At 37.3% G+C, this 17,511-nt stretch overlaps 3 protein-coding genes across 4 annotated transcripts; all 3 read left to right on the forward strand.

Moving 5' to 3' along the window:
- Window positions 1-400: 400 nt before the first annotated feature.
- LOC110904796 (UDP-glycosyltransferase 76G1) lies at window positions 401-2,030 on the forward strand. The gene is made up of 2 exons (XM_022150658.2): window positions 401-969; window positions 1,045-2,030. The coding sequence occupies exons 1-2, from the start codon at window positions 441-443 to the stop codon at window positions 1,905-1,907; spliced, it is 1,392 nt and encodes a 463-aa protein (XP_022006350.1). The 5' UTR covers window positions 401-440; the 3' UTR covers window positions 1,908-2,030.
- Window positions 2,031-6,305: 4,275 nt separating this feature from the next.
- LOC110904795 (F-box protein SNE) lies at window positions 6,306-6,872 on the forward strand. The gene has a single exon (XM_022150657.2). It carries the CDS (start codon window positions 6,328-6,330, stop codon window positions 6,796-6,798), a length of 471 nt encoding a protein of 156 aa, XP_022006349.1. The 5' UTR covers window positions 6,306-6,327; the 3' UTR covers window positions 6,799-6,872.
- Window positions 6,873-10,954: 4,082 nt separating this feature from the next.
- Window positions 10,955-16,837, forward strand: LOC110904794 (UDP-glycosyltransferase 76G1). Of its 2 annotated transcripts, none has more exons than XM_022150656.2 (2): window positions 10,955-11,481; window positions 15,789-16,837. In XM_022150656.2, the coding sequence occupies exons 1-2, from the start codon at window positions 10,983-10,985 to the stop codon at window positions 16,661-16,663; spliced, it is 1,374 nt and encodes a 457-aa protein (XP_022006348.1). In that variant the 5' UTR covers window positions 10,955-10,982; the 3' UTR covers window positions 16,664-16,837. The 2 variants fall into 2 exon arrangements, with proteins under 2 accessions (XP_022006348.1, XP_022006347.1); XM_022150655.2 differs by lacking the exon at window positions 10,955-11,481 and adding an exon at window positions 14,473-15,640.
- Window positions 16,838-17,511: the final 674 nt, after the last annotated feature.

The following is a 17,511-nucleotide window of genomic DNA, read 5'->3' on the forward strand; positions in this document are numbered from 1 at the left end:
GCTTGCTAGCTTGGATTCCGCACTCGCTAGTAGGTTCGTATAACAAGGTTTAGGTTCGTAATCCTCCGCGAAAAGGGACCTACACACTGAAAGTGGTAAATGTATCCTACGCTAATATTACCCATTGACATATAAAAACCCAAAGGCCAGAGCTCTTAATTGAGTTCACATTACATAGTGAAAATAAAAATTATCAGGAGAGTTTTTCTAGAACTATATAACTCACACACTTATCTAATCTAGCACTGAATTTTACTTTATTGTCTACAACAAGACTCGAACACTCGACCTCTAAGAGACACCATTCAGACATATATCTGAAAATAAAAAATTAGGAAATGAGGTGTACAGAAGCATATTATTTGAGAATCTTCGACCTCTCCACTCTATAAAAAAAAGTCACCAAACCCTCATTGCAAAACATCTATCTCTCAATTCCCATGGAGACCCAAACAGAAACCACCAACACCGTTCGCCGGAACCAGAGAATAATATTCTTCCCGTTACCATATCAAGGCCACATAAACCCAATGCTCCAACTTGCCAATCTACTCTACTCCAAAGGCTTCAGTATCACCATCCTCCACACCAACTTCAACAAGCCCAAAACATCCAACTACCCTCACTTCACTTTCAAATTCATCCTGGACAACGATCCACACGACGAACGCTATTCCAATCTACCGTTACATGGCATGGGCGCTTTTAACCGCCTTTTCGTGTTCAACGAAGATGGTGCAGATGAATTGCGCCATGAACTTGAACTGTTAATGTTAGCTTCGAAAGAAGATGACGAACATGTATCGTGTTTAATCACCGATGCGCTTTGGCACTTCACGCAATCAGTCGCTGACAGCCTTAACCTCCCACGGCTTGTTTTGAGGACAAGCAGCTTGTTTTGTTTTCTTGCTTATGCTTCATTTCCTGTTTTTGATGATCTTGGTTACCTTAATCTTGCTGATCAAACACGTATGTTTATTGAATTAATATTTCTTTTTAGTTAACTTGTTGATGAGTGATGACAATCAGTTTCTTGATTTTAAGGTCTGGACGAACAAGTGGCTGAGTTTCCTATGTTGAAAGTGAGAGATATTATAAAGTTGGGCTTTAAGAGCTCGAAAGATTCTATTGGAATGATGCTTGGTAATATGGTGAAACAAACGAAAGCGTCTTTGGGTATTATCTTTAACTCGTTTAAGGAACTCGAAGAGCCGGAGGTTGAAACTGTTATCCGTGATATTCTGGCACCGAGTTTTCTGATACCATTTCCAAAGCATTTCACAGCGTCATCCAGCAGCTTACTAGACCAAGATCGAACCGTTTTTCCATGGTTAGACCAACAGCCGCCTAATTCCGTTTTGTATGTTAGTTTTGGTAGCACGACTGAAGTGGATGAGAAAGATTTCTTGGAAATAGCTCATGGGTTGGTTGATAGCGAGCAGACGTTTTTATGGGTGGTTCGACCTGGGTATGTCAAGGGTCCGATTTGGATCGAACTGTTGGATGATGGGTTCGTTGGTGAAAAGGGGCGTATTGTGAAATGGGCTCCTCAGCAAGAAGTGCTAGCTCATGAAGCAATAGGTGCGTTTTGGACTCATAGTGGATGGAACTCGACATTGGAAAGCGTTTGTGAAGGTGTTCCTATGATAATGTCGCCTTTTATGGGCGATCAAGCGTTGAACGCTAGATACATGAGTGATGTTTCCAAGGTAGGGGTGTATTTGGGAAACGGGTGGGAAAGACGAGAGATAGCGAGTGCCATAAGGAAAGTAATGGTGGATGAAGAAGGAGAACACATTAGAGAGAATGCAAGAGATTTGAAACAAAAGGCAGATGATTCTTTAGTGAAGGGTGGGTCTTCCTATGAGTCATTAGAGTCTCTAGTTGCTTATATTTCTTCCTTTTAGGTTATTGTTTTTTTTAACGGTAGGATTCTATGATTTTAGATTCTTGTGATTTACTGCTATTTGTTTCCTCCACAATTTCTGCACTATTATCTTTAATTCCTTTTCTTTTTGTTGAAAGTCCAATGAATTCTTGTTGTAAATACTTGTAAATCAAACCACTAAATCTATCAGTAAACAAACCTCCCAACAACAAATATAACAGATCTAAATTAAACTATAAACACTAGACTTGGTAAACGGGTCGGGTTGGGTCGGGTCATGGGTCAAGACGGGTTCGAGTCAAAAGTTTGTTAAGAATGTTGTCTAAGAATCATGAGAGGGTTAATTGGAAACTTTTATGTTTGTAGAAACTCTTTGCTTGTTAAGAATATCATTCTTGTAAGAAATTGTAGGTTGAAACAGTGTCAAAAGTTGATAGCAGAAGAGTGTTATCCTAATGATCGAAAGTAATTCAAGTAGATGCGTGGATTACGCTCAACCATTGGTCTTCACTACAAGTGTCTCTCTAAGGCCACACGGGGCGGGTGCGTTATGGGCTTCCATAACGCGTTGAAAATTAACGGAACACCACCGCCGGTGTTGTGGTCACGCGTGATAACATCAACGCGTTACACAGATCACGCGTTAATATTTCAAAAATTTGACCGTTGGGCACTTGTATATGACCGTTGATGAACGGTAAATTCAATAAAAAAAAAAAATTAAACCATTTATCTATATATATCTACATTTTAAACCATTTTTCACACACCAAACTATATCTTTTTACCATTTTAAACCCATTTCACACAATTTTTATATCTTCTCAAATGGAATTCCCTACGGATTCGACGTTTCCGATGTCTAGCGATACCGATACCGAGTCGTCTTCCGACAACGACACGCTAAACTTTTTTGTGTCGGTGTATAACGAGCTTGATGCCGAGTCATCCCGCCCAAAGAAGAAGATGGTCGCCCGTGATCGTATAAGTGCCAACGAAGTTTTGATGAACGATTATTTTGTGGAAAACCCGCTATACAATGCCGAAACGTTTAGAGATCGGTTTCGTTTACCCAAAGAATTATTTTTAAAGATTGTTGGAGACATTGAGGCAAGCGAGGGATGGTTTCAAGAAGGTTACGATGCGAGGGGCAAACCAAGTTTCACGCCGATACAAAAATGCACGTCCGCCATTCGCCAACTAGCGACAGGTAACCCACCCGATCAATATGATGAATACCTAGCTATGTCTGAAAGAACTTCACGTGAATGTTTGCAATTTTTTTGCAATGCGGTCATTAAGTTGTATGCTAACGAGTTTTTACGTAAACCGACGAGCCACGACATCTCACGTATTTACGCCGCACACGAGGCTAGATGGCATTTTCCCGGGATGCTCGGTAGCATCGATTGTACACATATCGAGTGGAAAAATTGTCCAAGAGAGTTGCGAGGGGCGTATGTGAGGGGAGACACCAAAAGACCAACCATCATACTAGAAGCGGTGGCGTCGAATGATTTATGGATTTGGCATTCGTATTTCGGTGTCCCAGGTTCAAACAACGACATCAATGTGTTGCACACGTCGCCGTTGTTCCAAAGCGTAACGGATGGTACCGCACCTTCCTCTCCTTTCTATGTTAACGGTCGACATTACAGACGAGGCTTTTATCTTGTGGATGGTATCTACCCGTCTTGGTCTGTTTTTGTAAAAGCTCCCTCATTTCCTGTCGAGGCTAAAGAAAAGGCGTTCAAAAAATTGCAAGAATCGGCAAGAAAAGATGTTGAGAGAGCATTTGGTGTTTTAAAGGGTAGATGGGGTATACTACACCGACCGGTTCGTTCGATGACCAAGAAAGCAATACATAGCATAGTGTATGCATGTATCATATTGCACAATATGTTGATCAAACACGACGGACGTGCAATATCCCCGGATTGGGTACCGGATCCTCCTACACAAGTTCAAGTTCCACAAGATATCAATTTACAATTGCGTAACGAAGAAACTCACTTTCGGTTGAGATTCGATTTAATCGAACTAGTAGGTTCTCTAGGTTTGGAGTTTCCGGATTCGGACGAGGAGTAGGGTTTTTTTTTTTTAAATTGTATGTTTCTAGTATGTTAAATTCGAGTAGGGTTTTTTTTTTTTTTTTTTTTTTTTTTTTTTTTTTTTTTTTTTTACAAATTGTATGTTTCTAGTATGTGAAATTGAAGTAGTATGTTTTAAAATTAATGAAATTTTTAATTTTAGTGTTTTATTGTTAATTTCTAATTTAAAATAAAAAATTAAAAAAATTGGGAGGGAGTGATAAAATTCCATCACTAGTGATTCCACCCCTCCTACATTTCTATCACTAGTGATGGAAATTTGATTGATGACATGGCATTACTTGATTGGATAGTGGGAGTGATGGAATTCCATCACTAGTGAACCACCCCTAGTGGCCTAATTGAGTCGTTATAAATCTGCACTTATAAGGTAGCTATAACCTCTCCACGTCTTCCTAATGTTGACGGTACGGCGGTACAGGTCAAAACGGTATAGGTCGAAACAGTACGCGTCGAAACGGGACAGGTCGAAACGGCTCGCGTCGAAACGGTACAGGTTGAAACGGTACGCATCGAAACGGCTCGCGTCGAAACGGTACAGGTCGAAACGGCTCGCATCGAAACGGTACAGGTAGAAACGGCTCGCGTCGAAACGGTACGCGTCGAAACGGTACAGGTCGAAATGGTTCGTGTCGAAACGGTACAGGTCGAAAAGGTTCGCGTCGAAGCGGTACATGTCGAAACGGTACGGGTCGAAACGGCTCGCGTCGAAAGGACTCGTGTCGAAATGGCTCGCGTCGAAACCCGTCTCGGCCCGTAACTCAATTCGAACTGAACCCGTTCCGATCCAAAACCCGTTTCGTGCCGTAACCCGTCTCGGCCCGTAACTCAATTCGAACTGAACCCGTTCTGATCCAAAATCCGTTTCGTGCCGTAACCCGTCTCGTCCGGATACTTGTGCCGGCTCGAAACCCATTCCGATCCGAAACCTGCTCCGTTTCTTTAAGACACTAACCCGCATCAACCCATTTCTTTAATGTTGTCAACCCACTTTGACCCGAAAAAATAACAAGATGGAATTCAAGTGACTCATTGTGACCCATTTAGTTAAAATATCTTACCTAAACCAACCAATATAATTTTAAAAGCAACCCAAACTGACCCACTTAGAAGGCTTTGGGTCAAGATTGCCCCTCTAATAAACACTAATGGTATGGCATTGGTAATCAAGAACATTAAAACTTACTCAACAGAGTCTTACAATAGAGGAAGACTACGAAGTATGGTATTAATGTAGAGTGAGCATCCACATTATTCGTAAGCAATTTCCTTTATGTAATCTATTTACACCTTCAAATTTCTAAATACCCAGTGTGACAATTTCTTTTTAACATATTGAAACTATTTTGAAGTTCTCTGAATCAACAAGTTATGCCGTAAAAAGTATTGCTACGTGACATATAATAAACTATGAGTGCACCAACAACACCACTGTGGTAAGCGGAGATTACGACACGAAATTGTGCTGAGTAGCAACAGTCTCTTGTCCTTCATTTTGAATGCTGATATTCCTTCATTCCTTGTCTCTTAGTATTTGATTACATATTTGAATATATTTATGGAAATAAAAAATGGGTAAAGATTTTAACCTAGGAAGTGTAGTAAACCGTGTCAAACGAACTCCGATTGAGGTCATTAGCGGCGTTGAAACTGGTTCATCGAAACCTAACCAAAAACCCTAAACCTTAATTCTAATATCAATTTTTATACTACATATTTAAAAAAAAATATATTCAGATTCAGGGGCTGTTTGGCAACATCTGAATGGTTAAGTGTTGAACCAGTAAGAGGTCTGAACCATTAAGAGCCTGTATAATGCTTAACCGTTCAGAGGCAAATGTCTGACCAATTCAGATTAGAGTTCTTAACTATTCAGACTCTGTATAAATCTTAACCATTCAGATGCAAATATCTGAACCATTCAGACATCTGCTCGTGAAACAAACAGTCTGAACCATTAAATGCTGAACTAGTAAGATGTCTAAACCATTAAAAGTCTCATTAACAGGTAAACAAACAGCCCCTCAGTTATAGAATTCAATTACAATTCAAAACCGAAACAAAACCTAATTTCCAAGTGTTTGGTTTGGTTTGATTCGATTATGTTGAAACATATAACCATCCCTAATACCTCAACAAGTGATGATCACCCCTAGTCTAAACTAATTAACATCGATTAAACACACCCCTAAGCAATTGTCACTGTTCCCTCACACCCCCTTGGACTTTTGCTAGTTGTCATTTTCCACCAGTCCCATCGATACCTTCTTCATCTTACGAATACCCTCATCAGTTCCACCTCACAAATCACACTTCACTAATCACCAAATGTTGCATACACATGCCAACGTGAGAGAACCCATGAGAAAGAAACATAAGTCTCCACATACCATAACCGATCACGTAGATATATTAACTGAAGTCTTGCAGAGACTCGACGGCCGGTCGTTAAGTGTGGCCGCTTGCGTGTGTCGACAATGGTGCTCCATCGTTCGCAACGACTCGTTATGGGAACATTTGTGCTTCCGGAAATTGTCTGTTGGAAGTCGGTCGGTTGTTATGGCGCTGGGTGGGTACCGGAGGCTGTACATGGTGTGTGTGCGGCCGCTGGTGAGTCGACTAAAGGAGAGGCGGGTGTGGGACCGGAATGAGATGGAGCTGACGTTGTCGTTGTTTTGTGTGGAGTACTATGAGAGACTGTTGGGTGGTGGTGTGGCGGTTGCCGGCGGTGCGAAGTCGCTCAAGTTTTTATGTGAAGCCGTGAATGTTAGGAAGTTGGAAAATGTTGTGAAAAGATGAAAACGACATGGTTAACTGGCTTTCTATTTTTTTATTATGGTAGTTTTACAATATTTATTTTTTGTTTGGATTGCTAATAAATACAATTCACCGACCAATAATACTTTCCATTTATTTAATATTAACTATTAATTATAGAAAAATAATGAAGTTTAATTTTTCTAATTATTTTTAAAAGTTATTACTTACACCATCCGCAGTGAGGGTGGAATTGAGCGTGGATTGCCCCAAAACGCCCACTACACCGGCCTCGGGGCGTTTTTACCCTTTTTTTAATGGCGTTTCCTCAAACACGCCCGAAATGAATTTGAATGGCTAATTAGATTCCCCTACATTTTCACAAATCTCTACTACACCTCTTTTTAACTTAAAAAATAAAAAATCAGATTCCCCACATCTTCAAAAATCTCCAATACACCATTTTTTAACTTCATCCCAATAATACCATATATACCATATGTCAGTTTATGTCCAAGGATGAGCATTGTCACTTCCCTTACTACACATGATCTTATAGTTAATGTCATCCATATTATATATATTGATGAATTTTTTAATCATATTACACACTCATATCTTGACAAGTCATACATACAAACAATCACGTTATATGTCAAGGACAATGCTACTCTTCTGTCAACAACTAGTCGGAGAATAATTCTGCTACCTTTTCAGTGTCATATCAATCTCAATGCTTCAGTAGTTAGCAAACATTCTTCACACCCGTGGTTTTGAAAGGATGTACATATTTGTACACTAAAATGACTATTTACATACAAAACTTTAGCTTTATATATGTTGTATAGATCTATACGCAGGGTATAGCCATCTTTTTCAATTTCCAAGAGAATCTTTAATATGATGTGGAAATTGTCCCTTTATATACGCCGCGTATAGACCTATACGCAACGTATATAAAGGGTGAGTTTTTTTTTCTTAAAGAAACATTGTTATACATTATATATTGTTTTAGTAAACTTTTATAATAAGTAATTTTTAAAAATAGATAAATAAAAAACGTTGTTAAGTATTCTATAGTATAGTATAATATATGTCTCGTATAGGCGTATGGATGTAGTATCGTATCATATAGTGTAGTACAAATCTCGTATAGGCCTATACGTATAACATAATATTGTATCCTATCGTATCGTATTGTATTGTATTGTATAGTGTAGTAAAAAACATGGTTAAGTATTCTATCGTATAGTATAATATATTAGGTCTCGTATAAGCCTATAGGTGTAGTATACGTCTCGTATAGAACTATATGTGTAGTTTAGGTCCCGTATAGGCTTATAAGTCTCGTATATGTGTAGTTTAGGTCTCGTATAGGTCTATACTATACTGTACTGTATTGTACTATACTATATTATACACTATACGATATGATATTATACTATACACTAAAATGATTAGGGTTAATATATCAGACATGATTCCTCTTGGCATTATAGCCTAGCAACATTTTAGGGGTGAGATAAAGCTTAGCGACCATTAGGTCCTCAATTTGCTTCCCACAAGGGGGTTTTCCAGATTATTGGTTTCCCTCTAAATTGATGTATAAGCATTATTGCCTGGTGGAGATGGATACGATCGGGCGGTCCCGCTGGTGACACGATGATACTCTAATGGTCCGGCAGTGATCCAAATTTGCCTATTAAAAAGACAAGGGTGTTTGGCTAAGCTTATTTAACTCAAAAATGACTTTTTTATTAAAAGAACTTATTGACTTATGACTTTTTGAAAAGAAGTTTTTAAAAAAAGTGTTTTGATTAGCTTATGTGGTGTGAAAACATAATAAGTTAATAAGTTGTTTTTTTAAAAAGTGTTTGGCTTAGCTTACTCATGTAAAATGACTAAGGAGATTCAAAAAGCCACGATGTTCTATGAAACGTTATAAGGAGCTTCAAAAAGTCACAATGTTCTAACTTTTCAAAACTGACTTTTCATCTCTATACAAGAAGTAATTTTAAAAAGTCCTTTTGAGTTTGACAAACACGTTTTGTCCTTATTAACTTTTTATAAAGGGTTGTGATAAATACACCCAAAAATCAACTTTCATTTTACTTTCTCCTACAAGTCAATTTTTCAACTTTCTATAAACTAATAATGAACCCGCAAGTCTAACTAATAATTTCTTTTTTCATAAACTTCTTTTAATATCTTATAGTTATATTTTTTAACAAAACCTTTATTCAAATGTAGATTAAAAATATATATATACATCGTAACCGTGTATTCAAATTTTTTTAATACATTACATTATACTTTAGAATAGTAAAATTATAAACAGTGTCAATTATAAACAACAAAATGTGTGTTAGATTTATAAAATATATATTTGTGAAAACAAAAAAGTTTGAAAGTTAAAAAAAACAATTGAAAAAAAAATAAAACTACTATATTAGCAATCGGATGACCAGATGATTGACTTATTAATCATTTTGTCAAAATGCTTTGTTTTAATACTATTAATATTAATATTGTTTGCACGTTTACTTTTTTTTTTTTATTAGAGACTCGTTTTTACCGGAGTTCTTTCTTGTCTTTTCGCCAGAACCGTCTTAGTTCGGTGGATGATGGCTGGTTTCTCCGGTGAAGGTTACCAGATGTCCTTTTGAGTTGTTTATATATTTCGCAACATTAGCATGTTTGTGGCTGGATGGGAGACCATGTATAGGTGGCGTCTAGAATTATATACCCAACTTTATCGTCGTGAAAGTGGTTTTGTCGATGTAAGTGATTAATTGTTTTAATGTTTGCACGTTTACTGTTTTATTAGAGACTCGTTATTTATTTATGATTAATTTTTTTCACTTTCGTATTTATAATAAAGTATCTTGATTATTTATTTATTAATATTGATATTAATACATAATAGTATGACAAAATATAAAAAAGTAACAAAAGTATTATAAAATAAAATAAGATAAAAAAAACATAATTATTACTTTTAACTTTATAATAAAATAATATAATAAAGTAGCTAATCATTACTCAAGATTACAAAATTTGACTTTTGGGTATATTAATCTTTATCTTGAGTATATTTATCACACCCCCCTTTATATGAGTTGTGAAAAAGCTTAGCCAAACATAGAAGCCTTTTTGGTTTATCCTTTTGATTGGCTAACCCAACACGAATGCCATCACCCTATCCTCGAGCGCAAAATGGAGACACCATAATTCCATTTTATCGTCACGGAAATGTCATAATGACATGCATATGAACAAACTCCACATGTAGGGACATGATCGAATGACAGGTATCGGAGTTAAGGAAGACAACCTAGCTACCTAACCAATAAATTACAAGTAATAACCCATGACATTATAGCCTAGTGGTATCTTGGGGTGGAATAAGGCTTATGACCATTAGGTCATGGGTTCGATTCCCACAAAAGGGGGTTTTCCCAGATTTATTGGGTTTCCTCCTGAATTGGTGTATAGACATTATTGTCTAGTGGAGATGGATATGATCAGGTGGTTCTGCTGGTGGCACGATGATACTCCAGTGGTCCGTCAGTGATCCAAATTTACCGTTCAAAAAAATAAAAATAAATTACAAGTAATAACGAATGATAACACAATAATCCCCTAGTATGTTAAAGGTCTCAAAAACAATAATCCTATAACATGTTAGCACAAGCATAACAATTAGATAACATAATATCCAACTTAAATGAATGTCTAATTAGATTGGTTCCAAGTGTACCGGATGTCAAAATGCTAAAAAGATTTAAAGAATACAAGCTAGACGTTCGTACAATTGCAAATCCAAATACTAGATATTTATCAAACGCTTACAAGATCATGCATGATATTATTTAATTTATTTTCATAAAATTTGTCCAAAGGTTAAAATCTCATAAAAATTGTTCAGTGCAGAGTCATGCTCTAAGGTATCCGGTCGGGTCAATTCTAGGTGAGTCACCGATTTAACACTATATTTTATGAAATTAAGCACAACAATGATATCAGATTCCTATTAAATTAACACTGAATGAAGAAAATTCCAAACTTAAAGTTAATGTCACATAATAAATTAATGTAATTTTATAATCATACTCAGCAGGCTATTTTGACAGGTCATATACAAACATATTCATAATAAAACAAGCAGTCATGTTATATCTTCAGGAAGGTAGCCAGATTACACTCTGCGTTAAGCCTTACTGAATATGGAGACCCATGATAGCACGCTCCGGTCAACAACTAGCCGGAGAATAATATTGTTTCCGCTACCTTTTCAGGGTCATATCAATCCCATGCTTCAGTTGGCAAACATTCTTCACACCCGCGGTTTCAAAATTACCATTATACACGCTGAATACAACTCTCCTAATCCTTCTAACTATCCTCAGTTCACCTTTAAGCCCATCAAGGACCGCTTTTCTGCGATTGCAGACCAGTTGCCTACTAATCCTGACACTACCTATTATCTCAAGTACCTGAATGAAAGTTGTGTAGATCCGTTTAGGGATTGTCTGGCTGGGCTGTTGGCGGAAGAAAGGGTTGCGTGTGTAATCACGGATGCGGGTTTCTACTTTGCACAGGCGGTGGCGGATGACCTGAAGATATGTCGGATAGTGCTCCGGACAAGCAGTCTCGGTGGCCTCCTTGCTTGTAAAGTTTTACCGTTTTTCTCTAAAAAGGCTAGCTTTTACCTTACAAAAGAAGGTTAGTCAAATACTTCCACATCATTCTAACTAGTTAAATTCCCCCGCACGTTGCGGCGGGTATTCATTTGATATGGGTTCGATTCATTACGACATCGGTACAGTATCACCACTCGGTATATCAAGCAAAAAATAAAACCCAAAAAATATAGTCATGATATGACCAAAATAAAATCGATATGTGTTTTACATCGGTCAAAAACCATAAATACGAATATCAGAGTTCTGATAATAAGAATATCGATACCGACGTTATACAGTTGAGATTGACAGGGCATCAATGTTGCTAAGACATTATCTTAAATGTCATATGAGAAAACTTAAAATAATAGAAACGTAAAAAACTATAATATTATATGAGAAAACTTAAAATAATAAGATAAAGGAAACTGTAAAATAATAAATTAAAGTAATAAAATAATAAAAATTTAAAAAATTATAATATTAAAAAAATCTTTAACTGTTTATCACCAGTTTCTATTAATATGTATAATGTATAATAATTCATCCACACCCCACACGTAAGAACATGCTTAGATAATAGAGTACTGAAAATCTGAGAGATAGTGTAGCTACCTAACTAATAATCTCGGAACACATGTGATAATGATTATTACTATATATACAAGCTTGTTGCATGTTACATGTCTCTAGGTAAAAGTTAAAATAAACATAACATCATATAACATAATATTCTACTGGGTCACATATTCACATCTTACCTGAAAAACATAACAGCATATACAAATTATACACATTCTCTGGATAATTACAAGATTCTATAGGCGTTATTCCAAGTGTATTGTTAAGTTTATTACTTAGTTTTTGGTGACTAGACTATTCAGATTCTTGATTTTTTTTATTTTTCATATATTTTATGCTAAAACTTGTCACAACGTTTGAAATCTCAACTATGTATCACTTAGACGTTGGGGTGTGGCATCGGGAACAAGCTCGGGAGCTGAGGTGGAGGGGTCCGCGATTGGGAAACCCCCCCCCCCTATGTGCCATCGATGATTCTCTCCCGTCCATCCCGAGCTCCAAAAATTGACCGTTTGGCTTATGACCGTTGCCAACGGTCCATTTTAATAAAAAAAAAACTTAAATTCATTATTTTTTCCTATTTTTGGTATTAATACCACACATTCCATTTTTCAATTCACAATTTCAAACACTTTCTCATTCTCTCAATCATCCGTCACTTTTTTATCCAAAAAAGTCATGGATCCAAGCCGATCGAACCTGCGTCCATTCTTTCCAAACACACCCGCCACTCCCTCGACTCAACCTCCACTCGTATACGTCACAACACCCATGGATCCGTTTTCGTTTAGTGGTGTTAGTCAAGCGCAAAATCCTTGGTAAATGCAATACCAACATCAACTACATGTTATGCAAATGTAAATGCAATCACAACCATCTCAAATCCCACCATCCCAACCGTTTACATTATTTTATTTTTAATTAATGAAAACTTTTTATATTATAAAAAGAAGAGTTAGTTGCCCGGATAGTCCTTGTGATTTCACATTTTTTCACGTTTAGTCCCCACCTTTTAGAAATAGCAGGTATGCTCCCTATAGTTTGTTATTTTGTTACTCGGATAGTCCCCTCAGTAAATGTCTGTTAGTTTGGTTAGTTAAGTTGGTATGAAATTACTAAATTGTCCTTACTAAACATAAAAACCTAGATTTAATATTTAAGAAAGAATAGACGGGACACACTATTTTTATTTATAAAATAAAACACCTCTCTTTCTTCCTGTTTTTCTTCTCCACACACCACCACCTCCCCAACCCACCTGCAACTACTCTACCCACCACCACCTCCCCAACCCACAATTTATGTCCTTCATGTTTGATGATGATTGCAATGGATAGCCTTTAACTTCAATAATTACAGTCATAGTACTTTATTTGTATAATCCATTACAATCTAAGTCCTTTGACCATAACCAAGTTAATTTTTGTAGTCAAATCAAGTCACATGAATCACACATGAGGGCAAAGTAGTTCTTTCACCTTTTTAATACTAAAATTATAAAATAAAATAATACAACACCTAACTTCTCAGTCTTACTTAAATTTTCACTCTCCCTCTCCATCAGCTATCTTTCTTACCATTCTGTCACCACCATAAGAAGCACCGCTTACCACCATCACCCCTAATCTACCACCACCACGCCTATAATGTACCATAACACCTGTAACGTACCACCTCTACCCATGACACCTAACTGTGACAACCACCACCACCACAAAATCTTCCACCACCACCAAGATCTGCCACCGCCACTACCCCATCACCTTCACCCCCTCCATCTCTTGACCCGTGACCTAATCACCACCACCACCAGATCTGCCGCCATCACCACCCCATCACCTTCACCCTCTACTTCTCTTGACCGGTTGACCCGTGACCTAACCACCACCGGATTTGCCGCCATCACCGCCCCATCACATTCACCCTCTCTATCTTGACCTGCGACCCAACCACAATCACCATAGATCTAACGACCATCACAGAAACAGAACCCTCACCGGCGAATTTGTTGAAGAAACTTTTATATGCTTTTTCTAATATTGGTTTATATAAATACATATGGTAAAAAGACTAATTTACCTTTAAATGGGGTCCACTTGGTTAGATTTAATCATAAAAATTAACTTAGTTAGGACTAAACGACATAACGTGAAAGGTTTTGCAAACATCGAGTACGTTTTTTTTGCATGTTTTGAAGATAAATGATGATTTTTGTAATTTATAATAGGCATGGGCTCAGTTTTAGAACAATGGGCCCGACACACCGAAACAGTGGGCGGACAAGAGATCTGGAATACCGGACACTGACCCCATTTTGCAAATAATTATTATCCCTCAATAATTTTACAAATTTGCCTCCCGTCAATATTTATTATTCATTTTTTGTTTTCTGTAGACACAACTACCACACTTCTGATGGATAATTATCATAAATGAGTGTATGGCTTTTTTTCTTTTTTTTTTTTTTTTTACTCTATGACTTTTGTTATACATTTTAAGTTTTATTTAGAGTATTAACATGAAAATAGAGTACACTGCCTTTTTAGTCCCTAACGTTTAATTAAAATTGGCACTTTAGTCTAAATATTTTTTTTCTTGTCATTTTAGTCCAAAAAGTTCGGTTTTGTGCCATTTTAGTCCTTGGCTTTATCATTTTTTTTTTTTTGTCATTTTCATCGACCACCACTACCACCTCCCACCACCACCCCATTACAACCTTCTATCATCGCCATCACCTGCCTGCACCGTCACCACCCACCCTCTTTAGCGCCACCTTTGGAGCGGTGGTTAATGTCTTGAGCAGCTAATGTGTACATGGGCCCCTGCTAGGTACACTTAATCTAAGAGAATTTAAAACATAGTGATATTTAAAGTCCAGTAATTAAAACACAGTGATATTTAAAAGTCGATGAAACTTTTTAATCATACTCGGCATTCCTATTTTGACATTTTGACCACTCGTTTTATATGTGGAGGAAAATAGATTAACAGTCAATTGTCAAATTCAATTTCTATACATGGACTTGCACATGGTATAAAAGGCCAAAAGAAAGCACGTTAGTCTGTCCAAACCAATTCATTCTTCTTGGCTTTACTTTGAGCCTTGCTGAACATGGTGACCAATGGAAGCGTTAGCACTCTCCAGAGCCGGAGAATGATATTGTTTCCGCTACCTTTCCAGGGTCATATCAATCCCATGCTTCAGCTAGCAAATATGCTTCACACCCGCGGTTTTAACATTACCGTTATACACGCTGAATACAACTCTCCTAATCCTTCCAACTATCCTCACTTCACCTTTATCCCCATCAAGGACCGCTTTTCCGAGATCGCTGACCAGTTGCCTACGAACCCGGATGCTAGCTACTTTCTCAACTACCTAAATAAAAGCTGTGAACAACCATTTAGGGATTGTCTGGCTGGGCTGTTGGCTGAACCCGGTGAAGAAAGGTTTGCTTGTGTGATCACAGATGCGGCTTTCTACTTCACACAGGCTGTGGCGGATGACCTGAAGCTACCTCGGATAGTTCTTCGGACAAGCTGTATTGGTTGCGTCATTACGTATGACGCTTTACCCTTTTACTCCAAAAAGGCTTGCTTTAAACTTACAAAACAAGGTCTGTTAAATATTTTATACATTCATTTGTTCAATATGAAATAACAGGATTGTTTTTTTGTCAATATCCTTCTAACAGCAATTATATATTTTTAGGTATTTTTAGTTTATAAATTCATTTGTTCTAAATGTTGGGTTGATGTTTCCAGATCCAGATTATGAAGCATCAGTTCCGGAATATCCACTTTTGAAATTTAAAGACATAGCAAAGATCACAATCAACCCACAAGGTACGGGGGACTTTGCCACCAACATGCTTAGCCAAATGAGAGCATCATCTGGAATCATATGGAACACCTTCAAAGAACTCGAAGAATCTGATCTAGAAACTCTCTCCCGAGATTTTCCGGTTCCAAGCTTCACATTAGGTCCATTCCACAAGTATTTCCCAGCGTCTTCGAGCAGCTTGATCGAACAAGACCGAACTATTCTCTCATGGCTAGACAAACAACCTCCCAAGTCAGTAGTGTATGTTAGTTTTGGAAGTGTTGCACATATAACCGAGTCAGAATTTCAAGAAGTGGCACATGGGTTGGTTAATACTGGTTTGCCGTTTTTGTGGGTGGTTCGACCAGGAATAGTTATTGGTTCTGAATGGCTGGAGGCATTGCCCGAAAAATTCCTAGAAAGAATGGGCGAGAGGGGACGCATAGTGAAATGGTCTCCTCAACAAGAAGTACTAGCTCATCCGGCAACAGGGTGTTTTTGGACTCATAATGGATGGAATTCAACATTGGAGAGCATATGTGAAGGAGTTCCCATGATTTGTTCTCCATGTTTTGTCGACCAACCGATAAATGCAAGATACGTGAGTGACGTTTGGAAGATTGGCGTTATGTTGGAGGATGGGTTTGAAAGGGTGGGAATTGAGATGGCGATTAAACGAGTAATGATGGATAAAGAAGGAGAAGAAATGTGTGAAAGAGTAACTTCTCTTAAGGAGAAGGTAAACCTCTCCCTTGCCGAAGGTGGCTCATCTTGTCGGTCATTAAACAACTTAGTCGATTACATTTCGTCGTTGTGAGTAAAAAGTAAAAAAACAAGTTGCACCACTCCATACATTCAGGTAAAAAGGCACAAGAACTAGTTATACCATGTAATACTTTGTTTTTCATTTAGTGAAGAGAGCTGTAAATGAGAGACTTGTATCTTCAAATGATTTCATTTTCAAATAATAAACCTCTAGTGACTTGCTTCATAATCCGTTCTAATACTTGGATTACCCTCAGACTGATCTGTTTCAACATTTTAACCTATAATGATATCTGCCATCTCATTTGCTTCCTGTCCACTACTGCTCACCTGTTCAGTGTGTTGAAACACTTCAACACCTGAAACAGGGGCTGATGTAGAGGGAGACAAAGGTTGCTGATCAACACTACTAGGATCAGTTGAACCACTTGTACCCTCTTCATCATTGGGTATATTAGAAACTTCAGACACAATGCTATCAAAAAAGTTTACATGATTCAGCTGATTATCAAAAACTAGTTCTTGATTATCAAAATTTTTAACTTTGAAAGGATATACATCTTCATAAAATTTAACATCTCTTGAAAAAAACATTTTTTTATTATCTAAACTCCACAATTTATATCCTTTTTTAAAACTGGAATAACCAAGTAACACACATTTTTCAGCATTATAAGAAAACTTATCTGAATCATGCAACACAGTACTAAAACATAGACATCCAAAGTTTCTTAAATGGGACAATGAGGGTTTAAATTCAAACATCATTTCATAAGGACTCCTACCATTTAGCACATAAGAAGGCAACCTGTTAATAAGATAAACTGCAGTTAAAACACAATCTGACCAAAACCTAAGAGGTAGACCACCCTGAAACATCAAAGCTCTAGCAGTATTTAA

Source organism: Helianthus annuus, chromosome 14 (assembly GCF_002127325.2).
Source record: "Helianthus annuus cultivar XRQ/B chromosome 14, HanXRQr2.0-SUNRISE, whole genome shotgun sequence".
Classification (NCBI taxonomy): domain Eukaryota; kingdom Viridiplantae; phylum Streptophyta; class Magnoliopsida; order Asterales; family Asteraceae; genus Helianthus; species Helianthus annuus.